Source organism: Condylura cristata, unplaced genomic scaffold (genome assembly GCF_000260355.1).
Source record: "Condylura cristata isolate star-nosed mole 26May11 unplaced genomic scaffold, ConCri1.0 scaffold00026, whole genome shotgun sequence".
Lineage (NCBI taxonomy): Eukaryota > Metazoa > Chordata > Mammalia > Eulipotyphla > Talpidae > Condylura > Condylura cristata.
In genome coordinates, this window is record NW_004567127.1 from 2,134,244 (window position 1) to 2,160,407 (window position 26,164).

Here is a 26,164-nt window from a genome sequence, read left to right on the forward strand (position 1 = left end):
GCTGCGACAGGAGCTCATCTGCCAAGCCTCACTGTGCAGCTCCTCTCGCTTCCTCTTTGCATGTGAGCAACAGGAGAGTCAGTTTCCCAGGGAGCAACTCAAAACACTGCAGGGTCACATTTGACAGATTTCAGGAGGGCAATCGAAGAGCTGAGGCTTGGCAACAGGAGTGAAGTCTGGGGTGTCAAGTGCCCAGCTCGCCTCCTCTGAGCACCAGGCTCTGCTGCCAGGTGCCTCTCTCATCCCTGGCCCCAGCCATATGCCCATCCGATGAATGCTCACGTGCTCCCGTCATGAGCCAATGACTGACTTCAGGGTCTTTGGAAAGAATCAAGCAAGTGCTGCGATTTTACCTGCAGCCATCCCTTTCTGGGCCATAAGAAAACCTAGGCTTCATGCAGTATTCCGTAGCTGCCTGCCAAGCATTACAATTCTTAAGCTAGACAGATGCTGACCTTGGGATGGAAGCAGCGAACACAGGACTTGTCTACAGCCGAGTGTCTCCCTGGCCTGTTCTCACCTTTAAATCGCAGCACCTCTAAAATAGCCCAGGAGTTCTCCCAGCATAGACTTCAGTCTAAGCAGTGGTTTCCAGAGAGTTGAGAAAAGACCAAATCATCACCTGAAACACTTTCCTGGGATTCAAGAAGGTAATTCGTCAAGAAAACTAATCACCTACCCTTCAGCTAACCACCCCAAACATAACTGGGGCTCTCCCAGGAGACAAGAGACCTCCCCCACCCAACCCCGGGATGTCATAGTTCTGTGGCATCAAGGAATTCCTATTGCTCATGATCTCTTTATTTCCTTAAAGAATCAAGAAGCAGACCTTTCGGGAACATTTACAGGGATGGTACCACCCACCTTAACAACTGCCTCTTCAAATCTCCATCCTGCCTTCTACCACTTTCCTTCAGAGAGGAGAGCAAAAAAAAGTGTGTGAGTGTGGGCGGGTGGGTGGGGGAAGTAAGGAAAAGTAGTCCATTCCATGTCTGTGGGGGAAGGATAATGACATTTCTTTAGTTGCACTTTCTCATTTTCTTGCGAGAAGAAAAATGCAGGTTTCTCCCTCGTCCTTCCTTTCAATAAATACAAAGGCCCTTGCTCATCCAGTCTTATTTCAACTTAGAATTTTAGTACAATAGCCTGATTCTCCTATAAGGAAACAAGAAAAAGATATGAGACTTCTCTACCTCTTTCCTTGCAAATCTTTTTTTAAGAATGAAACCATAGTGTTTGGCTTTTGATATTTTATTGAATCAGAAACCATTTTACTGATCTTAACTGAACTATAGCTGGATTCTAAGGCTTATTTGTAAAAGGTACACCCTCCACTTCAGCACAAGTGCTAACACTGTTTAACACGGCAAAGTGTCATGAAGAAATGAACTTCCAGAAGGAAATACACAGTTTATTTCAGTGGAGAGATAGTCCTGGAAATTATCTAATGCCAGGTTATTGGATCACTGAATGTATTCTTGCTTCATTTACAAAGTCATGAGTCTCTTAAAATTTTTCTTAACAGCCCTAGGATCAAGTTTAGGTGGTAAAGGCAAGTAAAACTGCTTTTATTATCAAACTCAGAGTACTTCAAGGAAACCGAAATACATGATCCATAAAGCCCACTTGTGTAGACACATGCCTGTAAAGCTTATGGATTGAGGCTGCTATTTGGAGCAATGACACTGGTACCTTCAAAGGAAGCACTGTATGCTCAAGCCACATATTAAAAGTCAGCCTACATGCACTTCTAGATGGTCCCAAGCTCTTAAAGAAGGAACAAGGAAGCTGACTTGGTCCATGTTCTCAACACCCAGCCTTTCAAGGTGTTTTAGAGGAACACCTCTGACATTACTGAACTTTCAATTTTATTCCTCCAGTTTTAGCAAGAGGAAATAGTTTGATAAAGATTTTTATTTCATGAATTTGACTTTAAATGATAAAGGGAAAGGAATGTAAAAAAGAGTTGGTATATCACTTTATGACTTTTTATTTGAAACTGGTAAAACTAGTATTGCCAGTTCTACCCTTGGGTGATACCCTTCTACTTCCCATCCTTTGCTGGAAGCAATTTACAACACTAATTTTTTATTTGGGAAACTCATCCTGACTCTTGTGATTTTATATTAAGAATTTGAGGACTTACCTTCTGCCAATATTCAGCATACTTAAAAAGCAACATACTTGTTTTCTAATTTTAATGAAAAGGTTTACAAAGATATTACTTCAGATAATTTAGGCTGTGAGAAGGAAGCTTAAATCCATTTCCAAGCTGCATTAAGACTAAGAAACTATTGCCCCGTGGGAATCACGCCAGTGGATTATCCCACTGATTCACTCCTGGTGCTTGTTATGGGCTGTCATCACTGAGTGCCATATTGCTTGCTGGTCAATGTTTCTAGAGTAAAAGTGGTTCAGTTCCAAAAGGAGAAGAAAAGTCCTATGACCCTAAGAGAAAAGAGAGGAAATCCTCTAATCTCTGGATGTTGGCATTGGGGAAAAAAATTTAAAAACCTAATTTTATTTTTTTATTATTTTACCTCTAGTGCAACATCTACAATGCAAGATGGAAAACAGCCTTCGAGTGTGTGGATGACTAATATTCTTCCTGGCCACACTGGACGCTGTCACTTAGGGAACTAGAGTTTTCAGGACTGTCTACTGTGACACTCCTGTGAAATTTTTCCGTATTAAAAAACCATGAAGTCAGAAAACAATGGTTTTATTATTACAACGAGAAGTAGAGGTCGCTAATACCTCCTCAGGGAAAAGCTCTACACCATCCTCCTTTGAGGACTCCAGATTCAACTGGAGACTTGGGCATAGAGAACTGAAATCAATTTTCTTGGACTGTTGGAAAGTGACGAGTCAGACTTTCAGTACCAAATGCTGAGTCAAGAGCACAAGGCTACAAGTGAGTGGCCTTTTCTATGTATCTGCCACCAGGTCACCTGTGTCAATTATACAGGCAGAATGTCCAGAGCATCTGAGGAATGTCTTCTCATAGCCAGGATCTATTATCCTTATTATCCTGTACAAATCAAGATTTTTTTTGATCCTTAGTAGGTCTCTTATTATCTATAGTGAAAAAAATGAAAAATCTTTTAAAAGCCCCAATGAGTAGAGGTATTAAAAAATATTGCTACTATCTGTCTAAAACAGAGAGATGTGGGAGTGGGGTAGGGGTGGGTGAGGAGGGTAATGGTACACCCTCTCAGAGTAAAAGGCTGGCAGTATTAAAACAGTCCTCTCAGATGTTTTTATGAACGTTGTAAGTTGGTTTAGTAACTATCAATAAAAAGAGAACATCACAAAATGCCACTTTATATTAGGCTATAACAATCATTAAATTTCGCTAGGGTTTACTCCTACAATAAAAAAGAGTTTAGGGGGTAAAATGCCTGTCACACAGACTTCTATTTATTTCAAACATTAAATAAATCCTACTGGAAGTCCTTGTCAATTCCATAGTTCTAAAAACCAACATGGATTTTTCCAAGTTTAAGTTCTCCACTTCCAATGAAGCATGGCCTGAGAACTGAATTTTCGTTCAAGATTTTTTATTCAAGCACGAGGTTCTATAAGCACATGTTTCACCTAAGGTTACTGTCATCTTGAAAAATGCCTGATAAAGAAAAATTCATAAGCGTGTAAGCTCCTGAGTAACAATGGAATTATACTGTATCACGCTGACTACTGAGCGACACAGCTACCCACAGCATCGCCTGTCTGTGGGTTACAGAACACAGTGCATCCGTCACATTGTCTATGAAGACGCCAAACTGTTATACGAAATTGTGAGACCAGCAAACTCTCTCCAGAAAGCCCTGTTCGCAAAACCCCATCGCACCTCTCAAGACTGACGGTACGTACCAGGTTTTAGTCACAGCTACAGTAATAAGAGCAAACTCTTAATTTGCCCTTTGCCACTAAATCACTTCATTTTAAAAAATATTCCCCATGGACCTATGCCAAAGGCAAATGATTATACAAGTTAGTTTTTTCTTTTCCCAAATCAGGATTTACTCCTCTCCTCCCACCCTCCATCTATTAGTCTGGTAATTTTCCAACAGAAACTGGGGTTTCTCATTATTTATCCAACTATCTTAGTATTTCTAACACTTCATAACAGTTCAAGATAGCAAGGGAAATTCCTACGTGTTGGAGGTTGACAGAAGCTGGATAGCAATTTACATAAATCTCTGCCATCACCAGAACCCTCGGAACCTGGGCCACCCGAGGCTGAGTCTTAACAAGAGGCTGAGAGTCTCCTTGTCCTGTGACTGGTAAAGTTAGGGAGGACATTTTCTGACTGCCCTGGCAGGGTGATCGGGCGGGCTAGTCTTCAGTGGATGGGCATCTTAACCACTCAATCACTCTCCTCCTGACTTCTGGGAAGTCACAACAGGTTTTGTGCAGGACAGGTTCCCTCAAGACTGGGAGGCTAAAACAAGTGGTTCTATTTACACTGTCGCCTTCATTAAATGACCCCTCCCTAAAGGTCATTAAATCCGGAAGGTATTTCCACTTAGAGCAAGACTTATGGCTATTCATCTTCAAAATGTTTAATCAGGGAACCCGAGGGTGCTCCTTCGGCAGAACATCATCTTCCCCGTCTAGTTTGAAGCTCTGGCTGTTATGGGCATGGTTAAGGTTCCAGAAGCTTGGATGGGTTTAGAATGGAAGGAAAGTCTGTCAACATGTGACTGTGAAAGAAATAAAACATAAGACGTGGGGAAAACAGAAAAGCCTCTGAGTTTAGAAAGGGCTTTCTGTCGTATTTATGGTCTTAGGAAGCCCCAATCCTTGTTTACCAAATCCCATGTTTAAAAACTGAAATCTCAGTGTCTCATTAGGAAACATACATCCCCAAGAAATCAGAAAATTCTTGGTGGCGAATCTGGGAAGCTCCAAAGTAATCTTGGTTATTTTTACATTCCTGACATTTCAGAGCCCAGAGATACAGCCCGCAGGACTCTTTCTTGAGCATCTGTCCTGCTCCCCTAAGGCCCTGAAACAATGACAAAACCTGTGAACACAAATCTTTCGTAAGTTCTTCTGAAAAGACCCCCATAGTCAAGCCTATGGATACACAGATACACGCAGAGAGAGAGAGAGAGAGAGAGAGAGAGAGAGAGAGAGAGAGAGAGAGAGAGAGAGAGAGAGAGAGAGCCACCACAAATGGAGACACTGGCAATGATGTCCTCTGGCTATACTGAGTTATTGGTGAAATACTGAATTTAAAGAGAAACATTACACTGGAAATCATCTTTTTCCTGGAGAATTCTGGCTCTGGGAAGTGCGGGAGCTTTTCGGAGTCGTATTCGACTAGTAGCACGAAGCCCCGGTTTGGAAGGGCCAACGCCTGCGGTACCCTCACCCCCGCGCCATCCGAAACCCACTCTGCAGCTCCTCTGGTGACACCGGCACAGGAAGCCTGCGGTGGTCTGTCTCTGCCACCCACTTGCCCTCCCGGGGCTGCAGCTGCCCTGAGCCCTCGCGCTAAGACTTCCGCCGCCTTTGCAAAGTCGCGCCTAAGACTCTCCACCCCCCCTTGCATCTCGACACGTTTATTTGAGACAAAGTTGCTCTCACTCAAAAAGCAGGAGTGGAATGGATGGCAAACACAATACACACACGCATGCGTCATGACACGGGAGGGGACGGAGATGGCTGGTGGACGGGGAGCAATAAACTTTATTGGCCCGGAGTAGGGGTGAGGGATGAGAAGGAGGGGCTCGGGATAGGAGTGACTACAGCGGGAAAACGAAAATGGAATGATCTGAAATGTGCAAATACACTTGGTAGCCCCCACTGTCAACGGGGAGATAAACAAGCACAGTGAGAGCCGGCAGCTAGCGCGAGCTCCTCTTTGCGGCGGATGCTACGTGCCCCAGCGCTATCATTAGTAAGTCACCACTTCATTCCGCCCCGTCAGACAAGGCTCCCTCCGGTTAGTGCGCACAAAGGCTTCCGTCCTGGGCCGCAGCCTGCCCGCCAGCACTCAGGGGCCATGCTCGGGACGGACGCCCCCACGCTGCGGTTCCCCACCTCCAGTGGCCGCCAGCGTCTCCAGCCTGCTCAAGCGCTCCAGGCTTCTTCTGAGAACTTCTTCGAGCCGGCTGCGTAACACCTGGGCCCCTTCCAGTTCCACCTGCAGAGTTCGGTCTCTTTCAGAGCTGATTAAACATGCCACAGGGAAGGAAAACGGATTAGCCTTAAAGTGCAGTGAGTCCACCGGTGCCTCTGAGGAGCCCCAGCGCCGCCTGGAGCCACGAGGCTCTCTACGGCACGGCTCTCCGGCCACACGAGGGGAGCTCACCGCCGGGAGAGTACAAGGCCTGTGAAACATGCCCTGTGTGTGAGATTCTGGAGCCCTCTGGCACAAAACTAGTTTCTAAGCTTCAAGCTGTGCCCCCCACTGCCCACATAAGGGAAAACTGACAGTGTTAGGTTCTGAAAAATCAAGCCCAGGGAAACCCAAATGTAAACTGAAGCAGGTGTGGCCCCAGCAGGATCGCTGCTGAAGACCCTGGTCAGCACATGCAACAGAGCCTGCAGAAGCCGAGCTCCTATAGACTCCACGCGTCCTTAAAGGCGGGCGCAGCTGAGCGGTCCGCCCTGTTTTTCCTCGGCTGTCGTTTATTCAGATGGAAAGCAGACGGCTTAAAAACCCAACAATAAACTAACAGGCACTGGATAGTAAAAGAATCTAAATAAGAGAAAAAGGCCAAATGAGAAACAAATGAGGAACAGAAGCTGAAAAAGCTCTCGGTGAGCAAAGCAGGAGGCGCAGGAGACGCCCCGTGGTGCCTGCCGTGGCCCGTGGGGCGTGAGAAGCAAGTGGCACTTTCCCTCCGTGACACTCAGTGCCAGTGTCCTCGCGGCCTCGTTCTCAGGCCAGAACAGCTGGGGGACATGGAGCAGAGGGGAGGACGGCGCTGTGCGTGCACACAGGCGCGGCCGGCTCAGACGGGCCACTGCCCTGCGCTCCGAGCCACAGGAAAGCAGGCACGAGCCCGGGCTCAGCACTGAGGCGCCAGGCAACAAACTGGGGGTCCTAGTGTGTGTCTCTGTGCCCCCTGGACACCGTAGCCGCCTGCCCCTGATGGGGACGCGAGGAAGAACGGCAGGTGCGCTCTTACCTCTCCGGGTGGGCGTGGAACTTCACCAGGCTGCTGTAAAGTTGTCTCTCTGCCTGCAAGGCCTCGTTGAGCCGACTCCGTTCATCCACCAGCCCTTCCAGCATCAGTAGCAACTGAGGAAAGAGAAGAGGCAACCCACAGAGGGGCATGTGAGACTTGACGCCAGAGACCACCCTGGGCGTGGGGCCAGGACACCTGCAGGCACCACTCACCGGTGTGCTCAGGGTATTTTAGAGTTTTCAGTCCAGGTCACATTATGGTTTTTATCTTTAAAGCTCTGCCTGGCAGAATTCAAACTTGGGAGCAAGGAAGGAAGAGGAGCGTGAAGCCAGCAGCACAGGAAAGAGGCTAAGGGAAAGCAACAGAGGAGAAGAGGAAGGGCGAGAGGTGGACAGAACTGAGCCCTCCACGTGCCAGGCCCGTCCGTGTCACTGCGAGTCACTGTGACTTCTGTAGAGGGGTATGAATGCGTATGACTTGCAGGGGTCTGGCTCAGTGAGCTGCTGCAGCTAACGCCAGCTTCAATGAGCAACGAGAGGTGGTAGGAGACAGGAGCATTAAGCAGACTTATCTTCTGTCACGGAAGGTCGGATAAAGGAAGGCACAGGAACCAGAGTTCGGAAGGACCATCTGTGGCTGCTGCTGAGCCAGGTGGGAAACGTTACAGCAGATTCTCTAGAAAATTCCACACCCCTGGCCCCTTCGCAAACAGCCGGGAGTGGCAGCGCTCCCATTCTTACTTCACAGTGAAAATTCAGCTGGTTTTCCAACAACTTACTTGCTGTCTTCGGTTTCCTGAAGGTTCTTGACCCTGCGATTCTACTGAGGCGACTTTTTCACGAAGAAGTAAGACTTCTTGGGTCAGGCGTTCCATGGCTGGCATGTCCTCGGGATCGACCAGCTGCATCTGCAGGTCCTAGAAGTCAAACACACGTGTAGTTGTGAACCTGCTCCTCGGCAGAGGGGAGAGTCAGCTCTGCCCTAGCCAGGTGACGAGCCACAGGCGAGACATTCCTCAGGGAACCTCAGCGGTGCCGACACGAGCCCAAGAGAACTCAGGGCGCCAAGGGAGGGGCGCAAAGGAACAGCACCGCGGGCAAACAGCCGGGGCTGGAACCCCCAGCTGCTGTCTGAGGAGCCGGCAGGCGCGCGGGGCTGGGATCATTTTCAGTGGTCTTTTAAAAGCGCTGAACGACCTTTATGAGGTCTTCTTTGATCTGAATGCTCCTGGTCAGAGACTCCATCTCAGCAGCCTGCACCTGCAGCTCTTCCTCTTGCACAGCCGTCATGGACTGCAGAGCTGAAAGCTCCATCTGTGGGGAAAAGTCCCAAGGTTGGCGGGCAGAAGAAACAGCATCCGTCATGTGTACATCTAAATTTGCCGCTAAATCAGCCAGTGAAAACTGTAACTCCAGTCAAAACTGGGAGAGGGGCAGACCCGCCTCGCCCAGATCAAGCAGTGTGGGAGCAGAGGGTGGTCTGTGGGAAGCGGCCCTCGCGGTGTGAATGAAGTCCTCCCCTCAGCTGAGACACACAGCTGATCTGCTGGCAATAATTAAGAGCATGGTCACTATTAGCAGATACAGAATAGTTTCCTGTAGGCACTGGCTCTGGCTTGGAGGAGGCCCCTTGCAGCTATAGGACAGACAGGTTATAACGCTCTCTCCACGTCTGACCTTAATAAATGAGCGATTCAGGCCTTCATTAGCGCACCAGATCACCACACTGCACGCTCCTGCGGACCGACACACCACCCCTGGAGGGGGGAGTCCTACCCTGGGGAAGAAAAGCGTACCCCACCTCCCGCGCTGTGCCTCCCACCCCTCCGCAGCAGCAGATGGCAGCCAAACACCCGTCGGGACAAAGCGCACAGGCCATCGTGCACCAGCCTCCACCAGGCGCTCACTAGGCCCCAGCACTGCAATTCATGTGCTGGATCGACGTGGCCCTCCAGGAAACCTCTGAGCGGGCTCCCACCCACTTCCAGCTTCGATCCCTGCCACTGTACCCACACCACCGCTCTTTTCTTGTCTGTGAGTGTCTGCCTCCCTCTTCACTCGGGGCCTGCACACCTGCAGTTCTCTCTGCCTGAGCTTCTTCGGATTGGGGCACAGGTGGACCGCCTCCTGCTCCGGTCTCAGCCGCCACGCCATTCGCGGAGACCCCGCTGGTTTAACTCTTGCTGTCGGCAGCCGTCTCCCCGGGAGCAACCAACGGATGGCGGTGGCCCCAGCACGCACCATTGGGTCATTTCTCTCAGACCATATACTATGACCTTTCACAGGGCTTTCACGATTATTTTATTCCAGTTGGAGAGAGGCAGGGAAAGTTGTGTTGTATCAGCACCTCAGAAGTTTTCATGGTCCCCATTTATAAAAACAAGGACAGGGGGACCCCAAACACTGGTTCAAGATGATGTCACAGGGACATAAAGGCTTGGAGACAGAAAGGCCATTAAAGTCATTTCTGTTTTTCTCCAGAAAGAAAAAAAGTATAGCTTGCATTTCGATCCAGACATAAATTCAGAAAGTAGGCTGTATTAGAAAACTCACCCGACTTTCTCTTTCTTTTTTAGCCATGAGTTCAAGCTCCTCTTTGGCGTTACTCAGTTCTTTTTCCAGTCCTGCAACAGTGTCTAAGTCTCCTAAAATGAGCACACAGTGCTAGCTTTAGTGACTGCTAATACAGTGTGGAGCCTGTTACTCCATTGCGAGGAATTCACCCTGAAGACACACACAGCAATAACAAAACAAGTATCTGTATCTTGATCTACCTATATTTTAATGTCTCTGTCTATCTCTGATCATTAAAAAAAAACTCTTAAAATAAAATGGCATCTTTGTAAAGATGAACATATCTATGTCCTGATATCAATATCAAAATGCCGTTTTCATTGTCAGGGAACAGAGACAACCTCAGAGCGAGGGTTGATTCCAGGGCTGAGGCAGAAAAGCAAAAGGCCAAAAAACATCTGGAATGCTCAAAAACTGATGGGGAATGTCAAAAAGACAGGACAGGTTGCACGGACTCCAACTGGCCAAACCTGGAAGAATTTGGGCATCAAATAAAATAATGACAGAAATGGATAATAAAATGATTAAAGAAAAAAGACTCTTAGTCCATAATGATGCAGACAGTGAGGATGGTGGAGGAAAGGCAGCTCTTGTTTACAAAAGAACACACTACATAAGTAAAGAGAAAAACTGTAGAAATAAAAAGTCACTTTGAAACTACCAACGTAATAGTTGGTTCAGGCAAAGCTTGAAGGATGCTGAAGCACCAGGTGAAACGACTGGGCAGACACACGGCTGCCCGCCTCTCCAGGTGCAGCCTCAGGTCATTAGTGAGCTGCAGGGGAGAGAGCAGCCTCAAGCCTGACCACGTGACTGAGTGCAGTGTCACACATGGCAACGAGCTGGTAGAAGGGTCCTGATGTGATGTGCTGGGCAAGGAGGCTCCATGCAGCGGTCTTGCCAGAAATATTTAACTTGAATTTCACAGCAAGCATATAATCAGAGCCAAATTGAGGGACTTGAGCAATGTGGGGTCTTCAAAAATGACAATGTCTGTGTGTACATGCAAAAAAGAAAATAAAAATAGCTCAAGTCTGGCAAAGTGGCATCAATTAGTGAACTTTAATGAAAGTATATATGGAATTCACTGTATTGTTTTTGCCACTTTTGTATAGGTTTGAAATTTACGGAATACAAATTATGATTTCTAATATTTAAAAAAAATAAAAGGAATACATTAACAAACGTAGTATTTTAACTTTTTGACTAGCAAAGTTAATCCTACTAGAAAATAGCAACTTGCCGGACTTCTCTGGGAATCTGTAACACCAGCACGACAACATCAACACAAAGCTTTTACATTCTTAATAGCATTAAACATTATAATTCTCCATGTCCATAACCCGCTCACCATACACCATCATCACGACCTCGTCAACCATGGCCAGGCCCAAACCTCACTGGTCACGATGTTCTGAAACTATCGTGGATTCCGGTCTCCTGCGCTGTGAACATCAGGGACGCTCACCTAAGGCATCTATCTGAGGTTTACCCCACCACGTACAGAATTCAGCTCCTAGGGAGTTCAAGGCCCACTGTGCCCACAGGAGGGAGCTGACCTTGGCGAAGACACAGGCTCCTGCCCACCTCTCCCATCACTGTAACCGGGCGGGGCTGGCCACCCACCGCAGTCTGGGTCTCCCAGGGAAGGCGTCAGCCCCGGAGCCCTGCTCTGTGAGCCTGAAAACACCAGCGCCCGCAGCTGAGCCTACAGGCTACCTGGGAAGAAGTGCGTCCCTGGCCAACCTTGTGCCCCGAGCAGTAACCAACTCAGTTGCAGGGAAGGGCAGTGCTCCCTGGACAGGCAGGCCTTCATGCTTTGGGGGAGTCCAAATTATTTTTTTCACCATGGAGGGAGAAAAAGGAGAGTCTTGGCCAGACCTAGTAACTGAGAGTTATAGGAGGGAAACACAGAAGGCTCCTTGGTGAAGTGACATCTGACACTTACCTGACGAGGACCTGGGCATGCTGACATCCCCTTTGGGGGTCAACGAAATGCTGTCGTCTCTGGAGGGCATATGCACTGAGCCCTAGGAATGGGAAGAGCCAGGGGTTAGGAAGACACAGGGGCACAGCCACAGCAACAGGGACTTGGAATCTCCTCACACAACTCGGGACGCGGTGCACAGACTCAGGCGGCGAGTGTGACAAGGCGCCAGTGCTGACGCCTGCTCCGGCCTCCCAGCCTTACCTGCTCTGTCTGCTCTCCGGGGTGGGGGCCGATGGCCGTAACGCCCCCTGGCTGGTCAGAGATGAAGTCTTTCCCTCCCAAAAACTGGCGCAGGGACTGCAACTCGGAATTCCTTTCCATTAGGGCCCGCACCATCTTCTCTGCAGCTGCCTGGGAAGAGCAATCCCACATACGTTACAAAGATACACTAATACACCTGCGCTCTGATGTCATTTGTTAAATGCCAACACGTGAGCAAAGCCCCTGGGAGGCCCTTTCCCTGCCCTGAGTTTAGGTGGGAAAATGTAGGTGACTCTGCAGAAAGTCTCTTGAGGCAGAAATACTGGCAAAACTCATTAACGCATTTATCTCAGGTGAAGCAGCCTGAAAGTGACTACCAGGCTGAAGTGTTGAGTCTGGAGCAACGTGGGTAAGAGCTGCCTTTGTTCAGCCTCAGACGCCGTCCGCAGCCAGGAAGCGCTTCACACGGACATGCCGTGGCTGCCTCCTGGGCTCGGACCGGCTCCCCGCACCACCTGCTCGCTTCTCACTGTTTCTCTCAGTCTGCGGAGCGGACCTGGATTTTCCTAAGGACAGGTCACCTGCTCTATTCAGTGCTGCAGTGTGTCTGCTAGGTACCAGACACCACACATTTACCGAGTGATCGATTTCACTGACACAATTTTAACAGACCACAACCCAGGAGAGCCACGAAGCCCCGCTTGCCTCCTGGAAAACCCCCCATTACTGTAAGACAACTGACAGCACAGTGAGGGGAAGATCGGCATCTACCAACCATCAGTCTGCATTCCATCAGCACACACGGAAATCATCACCTAGGGCTGAAGCTACTAGATGTGTAAGCCGTTAAGTGGAATGACATTACATGAGCTACATCAGAGCACTGACTGTCTCTCGGGAGGATTCCCACCATTTTCAACAAGACGCTCACCCTGGTTACAGCTTCTCAGGAAATAAAAAAACCCTCCATTTTCACTAAGGAAAATTTCAGGTATTTGGATATAACCCTTTTAGTAGTATTAGGATGTGATTAACTTGCCTCAATTAAAACGGCTTTGGAAATGTTTACTGTGAACGACACACGATAGCGCGCGTCACTCACTAACCGCCGGTCGGCCTCCTTCCCGAGCAGTGATGTTCTGAGCAGCGCTGCCCAAGTGTGAGTCCTGGACCAGCAACAGTCCCGCTATCTGGAGCTTGTTAGATGGAGTTTCAACGACCTCAAACAAAACACCCAGAGCCCTGTATTCCTTCCTGTCGCAATAAGCAGGCGCTTAAGGAGATGCTGTGGGGACCTGATGCTGGCGGGACTTGCTACTCGGGCACGTCCCAAGCTACGTGCTCTGAAAACACCTCACGCTTTGAGGCTGCATGTGAAACTGGAGTCTAGTCAATACGCGCAAGGAAAACGACCAACACAAGTAAAATGACACAACTCTTCCCGCTCCTAGGCTCAAAGGCGCCCGCACCCCCGCACAGAAGCGCAGCCCACGGCCGACCTGGCTCTCCTGCTCCCTGGCGCCCGTGGTCTGCAGCAGGCCCTGAACCTCCAGCTCATGCTCCACGGTCTGCTTGTTGCGGTCGCTCAGCAGCTCCTGCAGCATCCTCTCCTTCTGCTGCAGGCGCTGGCACAGCTCCTCGGCTACCTCGCTCTGCCCGGGGCCCAGCTTGCAGAGCAAGGTTGCAGTAAGATCCTAGCAGAGAAGGGGCAGCGTGAGTGACGGGGATCTCCCTTACTGCAGGCCACGGGGCTTGTAAGGATCTAGCGTGGGAGAAGGGCGATGGAATTCTGGAAACTGGTATCATGCTCTATGAACTGGTGTTCCCCAGATCTAGCAGGGCCTGCCACCCAGCGAGCCGCGAGGCTGTTCAGCGAGCGAGCCTCAGCGACGCCAGAAACGGCTGCTGAAGTGCTGTGGGAAGGAAGTCCGCTCTTGGCTTGGGGCACAGAGCCGTTACTACTGGGCAACGACAAGGGGACGCTCAGCTCTTTCAGCTTTTTCCCTACTGTAAGAGTGACAAGCTGTAAAAGAGCAGCGCAACTGCAGCCTGGGGGGGAGGGGGGGTGGGGGGGCGTGGCTCCCCGCCACCAGGGGGCAGCACCTGGCACACATGGGCACGTGGCCCTGCCACTGCTGCCCACACCACTCCCGGCACTACTTAACTTCCAAAGTCTGTTTGGCATCTGTAAAAGAAAGAACATGAACCTCCAGACGCGTGAGGAGTCATGAGAGAATGTCATTAAGCTCTGGAACCCTCAGAGCGCCCGACCCGGGCACTATACTAATGAAGAAGGTTGGGGATCATGTTGTAGATGGAGTTTTTAGGTCTCACTGGCTCTCCCATAACTTCTTTGAGGAAGAGCATTGTCTCCTTAAGTTGATGGGGCTGGGAAGTTTCTGTGGTGGCCGCTGACACGCTCAGGGGGCGAAAGGGATTAAAGACTCAGTCACCGGCACCCAGACCTCGAGAGTGCAGGCTGAGGCCGGCCACTGCGAAGCCCCTGCCCACGCCCACCACAGCCTTGCCTCCACTTCTTTGTTCCTGTCGTGCAGAGACGTCTGCAGCTGCTGAATGATACTTTCTTGTTCCTTCTGCCAGTGGCTAAATTTGGTTTCCATTTCTTCTTTCAGCCACTGGAGGTTTTGACAGGTCACTGTTAACTGTTCCACCTCCAGGCCTTTGGCCCTCAAGAGGCTCTCCATACTCTGCAGGCACAAAGAAAGCAGCCACAGTAAGAGGGCCCCTGGCCCACACCCCTCGGGTGAACAAGAAGCCTAGCCGCCTTTAAGTGATCTTTTAATTTATCTGTTAGTTTCTCTGCAAATGAGGGGGGAAATGTAGCATCTAGTCTATCGATGCCATACTGATCCATTTTTTGTTTTTAGGAACTTGAGCCTAGTTTGTAGAGAGGGATCCATAATGAACCTGCCAAAGCACTTCAGAGGGGAAGGTTCTGTTGTGGAGGGAATAAAGAACGTCTTTAAGGGCAGAGGGCCAGCTACATATACTCTGAACCAGACAAAATAGCCCGAGTCCATGTTAATGAGATCAGTAAGTGCTCTGATGATGGCTACACACACAGTATCAGGAGAAAAACACACCAGTTGCACCCAGGTAATGCTCATGTAAAGTATGTAAATATTACAAAGATTCAAAATAAATCAGAAGAGCAATGTATAGAAACCCTCCCTCCTTGGCTCCCCCACAAAGTTCACAGTCCATGACAGGGGTGCTCAAACCTCTCATTCCCTGGCCTACAGCCATGGAGCTCATCAAAGCCCCGCTTCTTCCTATGACGCAGGAGTGACAGAAGGGGGCGCTGCAGAGAGGGAGGCGAGGCCTGGGCTGCGCTCACCTGCATGGTGGCTTCGTTGGAGGACAGAATGCTGCGAAGCCGCTCCAGGTCATGGCCTCGCTCTCTCACGGCAAGGTGAAGTTGCCGTAGTTCTTTTTCTTTTTCTTCTAGAGTGGAGAACTTTTCATCGATCGCCCGCTGCAAGGAAAATGAGGCTCCTGAAACTCCGTAAGATCCACTTTTCTTAGCACCCTTATTCAGCGAGTGTCCGAGCACAAAGACACGAAAACCCAACACCAAAAAGCTGCGGGGGAAGCAGATGTGCTCCCCTGGGGTAACCCGGTGCCGTGCGCAGAGCAGGTAAGCAGATGCCTACCTCCAGGGCAGCGTCTCTGTCTTGTATTCGCTGCCGGAGTTTCTCAAGCAGTATCTCATTTGCTTCAAAGGTTCTGTCTGCGTTCTCTCGATACTGCAGTAGCTCCTGACACTCCTAAGGAGACCAATAAGCGTTTCCTTATTCATTTATGCCACAGCAACTGAATTCTTATACTTGGAAGCAATTTATTAGTGACTCATAATAAAAGCAAAGTATAATCACTGTCTGGGGGACCCTGGCCCAGCAGAGATAATGGACATACATGAGCTCTTCTGTAGCGCATGGAGGGGTGGCAGTGGTGGGGGCGAGCAGCCCCCAGGAAACACAGGATACAGCCGCAGTGCCTGACTGTCTCGAAGGGTCACCAAAGACTTCACCAAAGAGATGACACTTGAGTCTTAACAGGAGGAGGTATTCCCCAGGGGAGAAGGTGATGGGCTTTTCTCTCAGAGAGGAAAATGTGCGAAATATGCAAATTATGAAAAAATTGTAAGCTCAATGGAACACTCGATGGAAACAAAGCCTCGAGTAGGCAGCAGCCTGCTCATGCTCTTCTTCCACTTTCCCCTAGAACTTTCACTATCTAAGTAACTGGAAATTTCTGTTCAGGTGTCATCACGTACTGGACCGAGACCGACACCGCTTTCCAGCAGAGAGCCCGACTCGCAGGCTGCTAACCTGAGGGCACTGACGGCTCAAGGCGGTCAGGTCAGTCGTTCACAACCCTGCTCTTGGATTACGGTCTGTGGATGCCAGCTCCCTGCCCCACCTCTCTATGTCCCGCAGGCGGTAGGTACCCGACAAGGGGGCCAGTGTCTCAAGATCAAATAACGAAGCCACCGGAGTCCTCCGAGCGGGGTGTGATCAGGGAAATGACTCACTTGCAGCAGCTGCTCTTTGTGGCGCAGACTCTGGGTCAGGTGCTGGATGTTTTGCTCCTGGGCCCGAATCTCACTGTATTTTTCAGTCTCCAGGGTATGCAGCTGCTGGGTCTTACTCTGCAGCTCCCCTTGTAGCTGCTGCAAGGCTTTTCGCAGTTCCTGAACCGAACAGATGTTAAAGGTTGCTAAAATGTTCAGTGCTTAGATATGGAGACCTTGAAACAGAATGAAGTAGCAAAGAGTGCCATTCTTAAAATCCCTACAGGAATATATAATATGAATCAGGTTGTGGGAAATTGTGGGAGCTGAGTGGCAGCGGGCAGTTAACGGCTTATTTTTTGTTTAAAAACAACAGGTCTGTATAAGTACTAAGTGGGCTGCCCTACAGTAAATCTGGATCCTTTACTTCACAATAAGCTCAAGAACATTCATGTTATTCTTATTCTCCCCTAAAAACTTTCTGTTCTAAAGAAAGATGCCTCTCAATTTCCATACAGCAAATATTTTGGATAATAAAATTAATAACCCTTAACTTATTTGTTCTGATGATTTATATCATCATCAACTGAATAAAACACAGGAAAAAGCTTCCTTCAAGTAAACAACAAAAAGTTATAAGTCATTTCCAAACCCATCCTTCTGTCAGCACTCCTAACTGCTAAGACACCTGAAGTTTTCATAGTTCTGAAGAATTTTGGGGTTAATATTTAATCTCCAGGGAGATCCTTCAAAAACTACACTTTTAAATATTCATGTTAAAGAGCCTAAGAAAATAGAACACAAAAATAATCTTTTTAAGTCAAAAACAATTGGTAGCATATGTTCTAAGCTAACTGGATAAAAAAAAGACCACCTCAGTCTAATGTTTACTGTCCTTCAAGAGCAGCTTCAGATACCTCCTCCTTCAGGAAGCCTTCCCTGACTCCATCCCTCAACCCCTCCCAAGCATTCCTGGAGAATCCTATTTACCACACTGAGATTCTATTTATGCAACTATGTCTTATTCCAAACTATACCAAACTGAACAGAGCCTGTAATACTCCTGTGTCGTGATCACAGCCCAGCATCCAGCATCCAGCATGTGTTGAAGTGAATCACCAGCATTAAACAAGGAACTCAACCTTTCAGCCCAAACTGACCTGATACAGAGTAACGATCGGGGCAAAGTCAGCATTGAGGGCCACAAAAGCGATTAATGATTCACCTGATTGTGTTTCCAAGAAGCCTCTTTCTGCTGCTCCTGCTCGTGGGCTGTGGCCTCCACAAACTGCACACACTGCTTGGCACCCGCCAGCTGCCGGTCCTTTTGCCGGATCACCCGCTGCAGCTTCTGGATCTCCAGCTGGCTGCAGAACAGGGCGTTCTGGAGGTCGAGCAGAGCCACCTGCTGCTGAGCGGGGGAAGCGCCCTCTGAACTCTGAAGAGAAAAGGAGGCTCATCACCACAGGTGCCACACCCAAAAGGAGACCCCCAGGTCAGCACTCTGTGACCCAGACCCTGTCCTCTGCCCCAGTTTGGCTCCCCGCCCGCGTGACCCTCACGTACATGGAGCTGCCCAAGCTGGCTCTGGTGCAGCATTTCCCGAAGCTTGGCCATTGTGTCGTTTTGGCCTTCGATCACCTGGTACAGTTCCTCGGTCTGGAAACAAGGGAGCACCGAGTTAGTGCGATAAATGAGACCATTCTGTGATGTCCCGATTTTAAGTGGGACTGTTCCAGAACACCAATTTAGGTTAACTATAATTTCGCGGGCTCTTCCCTGCCAAGATTCATTTCTACAAACTATATCGTGCTGTTAACTCTGATGCGACAAGGCCCCGCGGAGGGCACCGCTTGCCAATGCTTTACCTCGCTTTCCCTGCTTTTCAGAGTTTCCTTGAGGTTTTGAATTGTGCCTTCTTGTTTCTGAGATGACTCCTGAGCAGATTTTAGTTCCTCATTCATGTCACTCAGTTTCTCTTGAAGAATCTGAATTCAGCAAACAAAACCAGTTGTTAGGAAGGTGGTTTCTTTTAGCATCAGATATAACCATAAAGTCCTCTTTGAAGTTCGCATTGGAAGCATTTCTTAGGGACCGTTACATGTTATTTCCGCCCAGATTTCCTAACCATTACAGCCCCCGGCCAATCGGCAAGAGAGAGCAGCAGGTAGACTGCGAGGCCTGCCCCCGCACCCCCATCCCTTCCACTGTGCACGCTGTGCTTCCCGTGACGCGGGGTCCATGGGCACAGGCTCCGGGAGCACCTGCTCTTGGCATAGCACTTTGCACGACAAGGGCACACCACACTCGGCCTCTCAGGCCGTGGGCATTTTCTAAGCGGAAGTCAAAACCCATGGGCTATAAAGCTGTGAGAAGTTCAAAATCAAAAACACAAGCCCCCAGGCTCAGACCTTGTAAGTTCAAGCCTGTATCCCAGTTGTGACTAAGACCTAAAAGACACCTGCAAGTCTGACCTGCGCAGAGCAGGCTACAGCCTTGAGAGGTAAAGAACGACTGCACTTCCACTCAAATACTTCCTCCTGCCCCAGCAACACGCAGAAGCCACCTCCCGGGCGCGCACGGTGGGCTTTGGCCAGCCTCCCCCCGGGACGCGGGGCTCTCCGAGGCTGGGACTGACCATACCTTGTTGGTGGTCTCTGTTTGCTGGATTTTCTCCTGGAGATCTGCCAGCTGGGAATCAGATGCAGACTGCTGGGTTGCAGTGGTGTTATCTGAATTCAGTTTTTGTTCTTTGAATAAATCTTCAGCCATGGGCTAGGATGAAATAGCCAGACACGCACTTTGGGTTTAATGTTACCAGCACTAAAGTTTATCTTTGCATATCTTTGGCACTTTTTGCCAGAGATTTAGAAAACCAGAGTTGTACGCACTCAGGGTTCACACACTCCCTGGCAGCTCCACCCTCCCCACCTGTTCCCATGAATTCAAGCCACTACCTAGTCAGATGGAGCAACTAATCCAGTTTAAAGAGATGATTATCAAATAAAATGTTTATTATAATCAAATAGTCACATCCTCCTATTTCCATTGGGGAATACTAATCAAAAAACCACCCCAAGAGAGGAGAAGTTGGATTTCAATTTCCTTTCTTCCAACATCCCGAGTCATGCGATTGGAGAAACTGGCAGATTTTGAATAAGGACTATTACAGTAGTGCAGAGAATTTCATCATTACGGAGCACTGCTAAATCAGAGCTGTCCAGATCTTAGGAGATACAGACTGAGGTATTGAGTACCAAGAGGCAAAATATTTGCAACTACTCCCAAACAGTACAGGAATTAAAAATATATTATTTTTATAGTCAATGGGAATGACAAAGCTCAAGGTGAAAATGTTCGAACAGGCGGGACCTGGCAAACAGCAGCAGCGGGTGGACCTGAGGCTTCTCTGCACTCCGGACTTGTCTGTAAACTCGAAATTATTTCAAAATAAAAGGCCAAATAAAGATTCATAGTGAATGGAACTGGGGTGTGTTTTCTAGGATAGTATTTTATTGGAAAATTTCACTGGAAAAAAACACTATTTATGGGATCACCAAGCTAAGATAAGCTTATTGAATTGTACCTAAGTCATTAGAACTAATGATACTACAGTAGAACTTCACAGTAGCATTAAACCTCCTTCTTCCACCCCTACCCCAAACTCACTCCAATTAGGAAAATTTTCAATCCATTAGGATTGCCTTCCAGGCAGTGGAGAGAACCAATCTCTTCCTAGCAGCAACCACCTGGAAATGTAAAGATTTGGGAAGAAAAGCCTGTTCTATTCCTCCAGTGTTCTTTATCCACTTTCCTAACATTTAGTAAGCACCACAGCATGCAGGGTGTTCTGTGGGGGGGAGGGGGGGCAGGAGGTCCGCAGAGACACATACTACAAGCAGGAAGGAATACACAAAGTAGCGGACTGTGGCCAGGCCTAAGTAGTCAGAAAGGGAAGCAGAGAAAGTGATGTTACTCTGAATCACTTCAGCAGTGGGAGCTCGCTGAGGCCTGTGCCAGGAGCCAGGCCCGCAGAGACCTACAGGATGGATGGAGACGCGAGCAGCCAGTGGACAGACCAGGGCAGACAGGAACCCTGGGACAGAACCAGGCCCCAAGACCAGGGCTCTGCTTGACCCTGAGCAGATCGCCATGGGCCTAGTCCGTTTTCAGGGGCTGACAGCCACATAGCACTGGCCCGGCTGGTGGGTGCTTTGCTGGAGAGCAAGGCCAGAGCTTCGTGGGCAGAGGAGCCGGTGACAGAAGATGAAACACAGCAGGGCCGGGGCAGGGTTAAGGGGCTGGGCTGCTGTTCCCTGGCGTGAGAAGGGCCCACGGTGTTTCCAGGCGCTGACGCGGTTCCTGCTGAAACTGGAGAACAGTCACCGTGCTGCTTGCTGCACAGTGCACTGTGGGCACACCAGCAGAAACAGGGAACCCAGCGAGGAGCCGCTGCAGCGATAGAGGGAAAGGTAGTGAGCCTGCGCACAGCCCTCGCCTGGAGAGGGAGAGAAGTGGCGTCGCGGGACCAGCGGGCAGAGAGCAAGAGGTCAAGGCAAAGACGTCTAGGAACATGGGGCCGGCTGCTGGGTACAACAGGAGCCTTGCCCTGAAGCAACGTGAATTCTGTCACACTATGGAAGAGGTAACTGTTCTCGCCCATATTTACACTCCAATAATCGTATCATTTAGTTATTGATAAAGCACTTTCTAAAAAACTCGGCCTCTTCTCAATGTAAAACAATTTTTTACTATCCTCTATTGTAAGCTATTTTCGCATTTAACCTATAGCCAGAACTAAAGAAAATTTAAATTTAATTCAAATTTAAAGTGGTGGGAAGGAGGGGTCTTTATTTTAAGCCACAGACTCTGAGAGCCATGAAGGAGACTTTATAAAACGAATAGTCTGGTCCAGCCCCATCTTACATTTGAGGAAGCAGAGACCTGGAGAAGTAAACAATTGTCCAAAGTCATCCAGGAAATGAGGAAATGAAAGGAAACACCCTTAAGTGGGCATTCCAGCTGTTATGGCCTAAACCTGCATTCATACCTGATGTGCTGTAGGGGCCACAAGTTAATGTTTAGCAAGTGAAGAAGAACAATAAAATAGCCGTCTAAGTCCTGGTGCAATACCCTAGTCCTGCAGAGGCACTCTTAGAACTGGGCAGATATTTGATAATATTCAACAAGCGCTTTCAAACCGAAGCATGCCACAGGAAGGCACAGAATGAATCTGGGTCACCCCTGAACCCAGCGTGACATGAATAATCACGGCATTTCTAATTCTGTAACTGGAATCCATTGGCCTAAAAGCTGGAAGATGATTTCTTTCTTTATTATTTCACACCTCAGATAAATGTCCATTCACATAAGTCTGTCCCAAGAGCACCTAGCAAAGTTCTATTGAGTGTAAAGCTCATAATGATTCTTGAGAAGTACCAAGGCCATAAACCAGTCCCGTCCTGTGAGGACTTTACAGGGCCCGAAGCACTAATGCTTTATTTAGTTGAAACAGTGTTAACCTCTAGACTATCACCTGCTAAGTCCCACTACAATAATAATGCAATTTGAAAATAAGTCACTTTTGATTCAGTTAGGGCAAATGTTTCCCAGCATCAGAAAAGAGAACTGCACCCAGGCCTAATTTTGCATAAAATTAGGTCTTTTAGCTAAAAGGTGCTCATTTAGATTTTCTGGGTTAACAGCATTTTTCTGATTCTCACAAAAGCAAGTCATAGATCTCACACTGCTGGAATTTTCTACCCTACTGTTAACAACAGGAGACACATAGGAACTATCAACTGGTATAAAAGTAGAGTCTAGTTTATGATGAGCATCTAATCCCTGCAGCTTTCAAAGCCTCGTCTAGGTTCTGTAGCTGGGCTGAGAGAGGGATGTGGTCACTGTAGCCACGCAGGCGCAGACCCTGGGCTGCCAGGCTCGAAGCCAAGATCTCTGGCTCCCTGAATTCAGATGGGAAGGGAAATGCACATGGCCAGAAGTGAACTGTTTACTAAGGGACCACACCCCTCCCGGCATAGCGTTCCTGGCTCAGGGGGAGATGGATAAGAAGGAAATCACCATGTAGAAAAACATGTCAAAACTGTCTTGGCTATCTGAACAAACCTGGGCCTTCTGGCAAAAATTTTGTAGAAGGCAAATAAATCAATTTGCCTAATGCTGGAACATTAGTAAGTAAAAGAATTTTACTGTTGCTGTTCTTTGACAGAAGGATGAAAACAGGAGAAAGGAAAAGAAGAAAAGCAATAGGAGGGGTTTTGGCAGTGGTATCTAAGGGCAGAGACCGGGGTAAGGAGGAGGCCAAACAAAGGAGTGGAAACGACCTTCAGCTCAATCTCACTATTTTAAGATACGAGGTTTCATTTTTGTTTTTTTAATATTTGTAATATAAAGGGATTGTTCATGATTTTTTTTTCTTTCTATACACTAAAAAATGAACTATCAGAATAGCTTACATTTATTTCTATTTTTCCCACATTCAGTTAGGGAAACAGACAAACCAGCCTGCCTTTGTCCCTCTTAGCTCTGGCTTTGCCATAAAGCATGAAGGCTTAGGTGCTTAAAAGCCAGCTCCATAAACAACAGACCAGGGGTTCAAAATATACATTTTATTTACAAACATTCAGAACCTAGACTTATCTATTTTCTCCACATTCTTAATTAATGGAGAAAGCAACAAGGTAATGAAACACCAGCATTCCTCAGGCAGGCTGTTTTCTCTCTCCTCTCAATGTTTTATTAGCCCACAGACTATAAAGAATGGGAGCCAGGTAACAGCAGAGGCGATCAGTACTGTTCAAAGACTCAAAGGATCTTCAGGTTATAGAAAGAAACCTCTTTATTTAGAGTCAGTGCTAATTTAATTCTATATACACCAAGCAAAGTGATTTAATACATGGAACACTCATGGCTGAATACGGTTAGGAATCTTACGCTCCGCCGGGCTAAGTTATTGAGACCATGAGTTTTCCATTGTCTCTAAATTGAAAGACTGCGTGAAATGATCTTTAAAATCCATCCCAATTTGTAACATTTACAATTTGTAATGTTTAGTCTAGGTAGCAAAAGATAGTATATTTTAATGTGGAGAAAAGAACTCCCTCTGTTTTGCCTTTAATTGTCTAAGTCTTCACCTTTCTACAATAATGACCATATTTGGGGTGTGTCCTGGTGGGAGACCTTCTTTCATCCATTCTCACCAGATTCCTTTCAGCTCCTAATATGCAAACACCATGTTTAAGTTGTGACATTTCTGGCTGGTCACAGAATACTGTGAAGCCCAAGTTTAACTGTGAAGTTGCAATGAAAGAAAAGAAAATAAGCAGACAAGAGTTAGGCATATTACTTAATACTTTATACAAATAAAATACATTTTTAAACTTTCTGATACACTTTTCACAACACTCATATGTTTCTGACAATTGTATGCAAATTTAAAATTTTTTTTCTCTCGTTTTTTGCTAGGTTATTACGTGATAGGAATTTTTTGTATAGAATTTTTCAAAAAATTTTAAGTGACAAGGATTTCCTTTATTATCGAGTTCTAAGTTCTGGGATGATACAGACTGGTAGCAGGCTCTCCAAACACATCTTCTAGGTTGCCTACCTGTGTAATTGTATCACTACAGAAACTGGATCAATAGAATGTGCCAGATGTTTCACAATGAACTGAAGCTAGCATCTAACGTTACTGTAGAAACAAAAAGACATCAGGTTCCTGTATTTAAGAGGTTGGCATGAAATCAACTGGGCAGATGTGAATAACACAAAGTAAGATCAGCTGCCACTTCCAGGCATTAAGAAATTCAAGAGTATAAGGGATTAAACTCTATCACGCAATAAGGGATGAATCCTTCCTTAATTATGAAATAGGGCTATGAAGTTTTTGCCTTAACATATTAAATAACAACACCTGAATTCCCAAGGCTTTTATGTACAAGTCGTCATTAGTCCTCAAATGACCTATTAGCTTATAATAAATACTGCCCAGAAAGAAATCCTTGAAGAATTGGAGGATTAATAGGTTTATCCTGAACTTCTATGCTGTTCACTCATCTGTGGCCGAGCCAAGATGGAAAGGCTTAATGTTCTGGGGAGAACTCCCTTACAGAATAGGAGAAAACATCTATAAATATAAAAGTGAAGATCAAACAAAATAAGAAGGGGGACAGGAGGAGAGAGGAAAGCATTTTTGGTGGCAGAAATAAAATGAAGTGTCTTTTAACAGGGTAAAGTGAATTAAGAACCTATCTTATTGCTTGAAAAGGAGTGAATTAAGAACCTATCTTATTGCTTGAAAAGGCATGCATTTTTGTTACGTTGGACAAGGCCAACAGGTAGTTACAAAAAAAAATTGTGAAGAGCAAATTGAGTGTGAATCACATTTACTAAACAAGACTCAAACCAAAGGTGCAGCAAAATGGGCTCAATTATTAATTTTTAAATAAAGCCTATTATTAACTTTTGCCCGGACAGAAATTGCCTGGGGCCTGAGGCTGGCTGGCTATAGCTCAGAAAAGGATCGTACAGCTACGTTGTATACCTGGAAGCGGAGTGGCAAATAATCCTCGCAAAGATCATCCCACAGCTCTTGCAGATCTGAAATCTCCAAGGGATAAATGACAGGTGTCTTGTCAAGGGGTTTCAAAGACCTGTTAAGGAAACCGGAACCAACTCCATCTGTCAGGAGTTGGCCAGGTCTGGCTCCAGGTGGGCTGGATTTCACTGGAATAGGAAGCCTGCTCCCTCGGGGGCTCTGGAGGGGCTTGTAATCAAGACCTTTAATCACGCTAAGAGCCAGCGCCAGTTTGTGGCTACACATATGCGGTGAGGCCTGCTCATCGGCCCAGCAGTCGCACTTGACAAGTTCCTTGGCGCTTCGCTCTGCTTCCTCATCCTTTTGCTGGGGAGGGCTGGCCTGGACACTGGCATCCAAAGACTCCACCGAGGATCCTGGCGTCCCTTCCTCCATGCTTTCTCCGTCTTGCGGTACCTTTGTGCTTGCTAAATCGGTTGGCCCAACCTCAGAGAATGCTGGTTCTTCAGTGCAAATGCTGGTGGACCACCTGGTAGAAAGGCCCCCCGAAATACTCTTGGCCACCTTTCGAGGCACCTTACAAATGGCTTCGTAGTCGGCGTCAGCCACCCGCAAAGCCGCACACCCGCGGCACCTCCGGGGTCGGCTTCCAGGGCCTTCCGAAGCATGGCAGCTGTGTAGCTCCTGAATCTGGTCCTCATTTTCCACCCAACACTCGAATCCTGAGTAGGCGAAGTCCTCCTGGAGCAGCGCGGAATATCTGACATCGGGCAAGCCGGAAATGTCAACTGTCCCGCTCCCCGCCTTGGTCTCCACGCCTGGCTCGTCGTTATTCTTCCGATACATGCTGGCGATGCAGAACTTGAGGCGGTCCTTCTCCAGCAGCAGCTTCTGCAAGCGCTCAATGGACAGGGCTTCGATCCGGGCAATAACAGTGTCGAATCGATAGATCCGATCGAGCATGAACGCGCACTTGCTGCAGGCGAACTCGGCTTTGCCATCGCGGGAGACGTCCTTGCCCAGAACGTGCGAAAGCAGAACCTGGAGGTTGAGCTTGGACGCAGTGTGGAAGATCCAGCGCCGCTGGTTTCCACACAGCTCGCGGGCACAGATCCTGCAAACCTCCTTCATCTTGCCTCCCCGCGGTGGCGGAGCGCCCGGGGG

At 47.9% G+C, this 26,164-nt stretch overlaps 1 protein-coding gene across 5 annotated transcripts in view; it reads right to left on the bottom strand.

Annotated features, from left to right (window-relative positions):
* PDE4DIP (phosphodiesterase 4D interacting protein) overlaps window positions 1-26,164 on the bottom strand; it is a 131,945-nt gene that overhangs the window by 35,972 nt on the left and 69,809 nt on the right. For 3 of the 5 annotated variants that reach the window (XM_012730070.1, XM_012730069.1, XM_012730073.1), the window contains exons 1-17: window positions 25,007-26,158; window positions 19,087-19,218; window positions 18,312-18,431; window positions 18,010-18,102; window positions 17,669-17,881; window positions 16,465-16,623; window positions 15,584-15,697; window positions 15,268-15,405; window positions 14,438-14,617; window positions 13,409-13,603; window positions 11,910-12,059; window positions 11,667-11,748; window positions 9,698-9,789; window positions 8,342-8,458; window positions 7,924-8,061; window positions 7,146-7,258; window positions 6,052-6,179 (exon numbers count right to left, since the gene is read on the bottom strand). In XM_012730070.1, coding sequence (XP_012585524.1) covers window positions 6,052-6,179; window positions 7,146-7,258; window positions 7,924-8,061; window positions 8,342-8,458; window positions 9,698-9,789; window positions 11,667-11,748; window positions 11,910-12,059; window positions 13,409-13,603; window positions 14,438-14,617; window positions 15,268-15,405; window positions 15,584-15,697; window positions 16,465-16,623; window positions 17,669-17,881; window positions 18,010-18,102; window positions 18,312-18,431; window positions 19,087-19,218; window positions 25,007-26,131 — 3,289 coding nt within the window. In that variant the 5' untranslated portion in view covers window positions 26,132-26,158. Of the gene's footprint in view, window positions 1-6,051; window positions 6,180-7,145; window positions 7,259-7,923; window positions 8,062-8,341; window positions 8,459-9,697; window positions 9,790-11,666; window positions 11,749-11,909; window positions 12,060-13,408; window positions 13,604-14,437; window positions 14,618-15,267; window positions 15,406-15,583; window positions 15,698-16,464; window positions 16,624-17,668; window positions 17,882-18,009; window positions 18,103-18,311; window positions 18,432-19,086; window positions 19,219-25,006; window positions 26,159-26,164 lie in introns of those variants that run through there. The other 2 variants (XM_012730071.1, XM_012730072.1) reach the window with 1 other exon arrangement.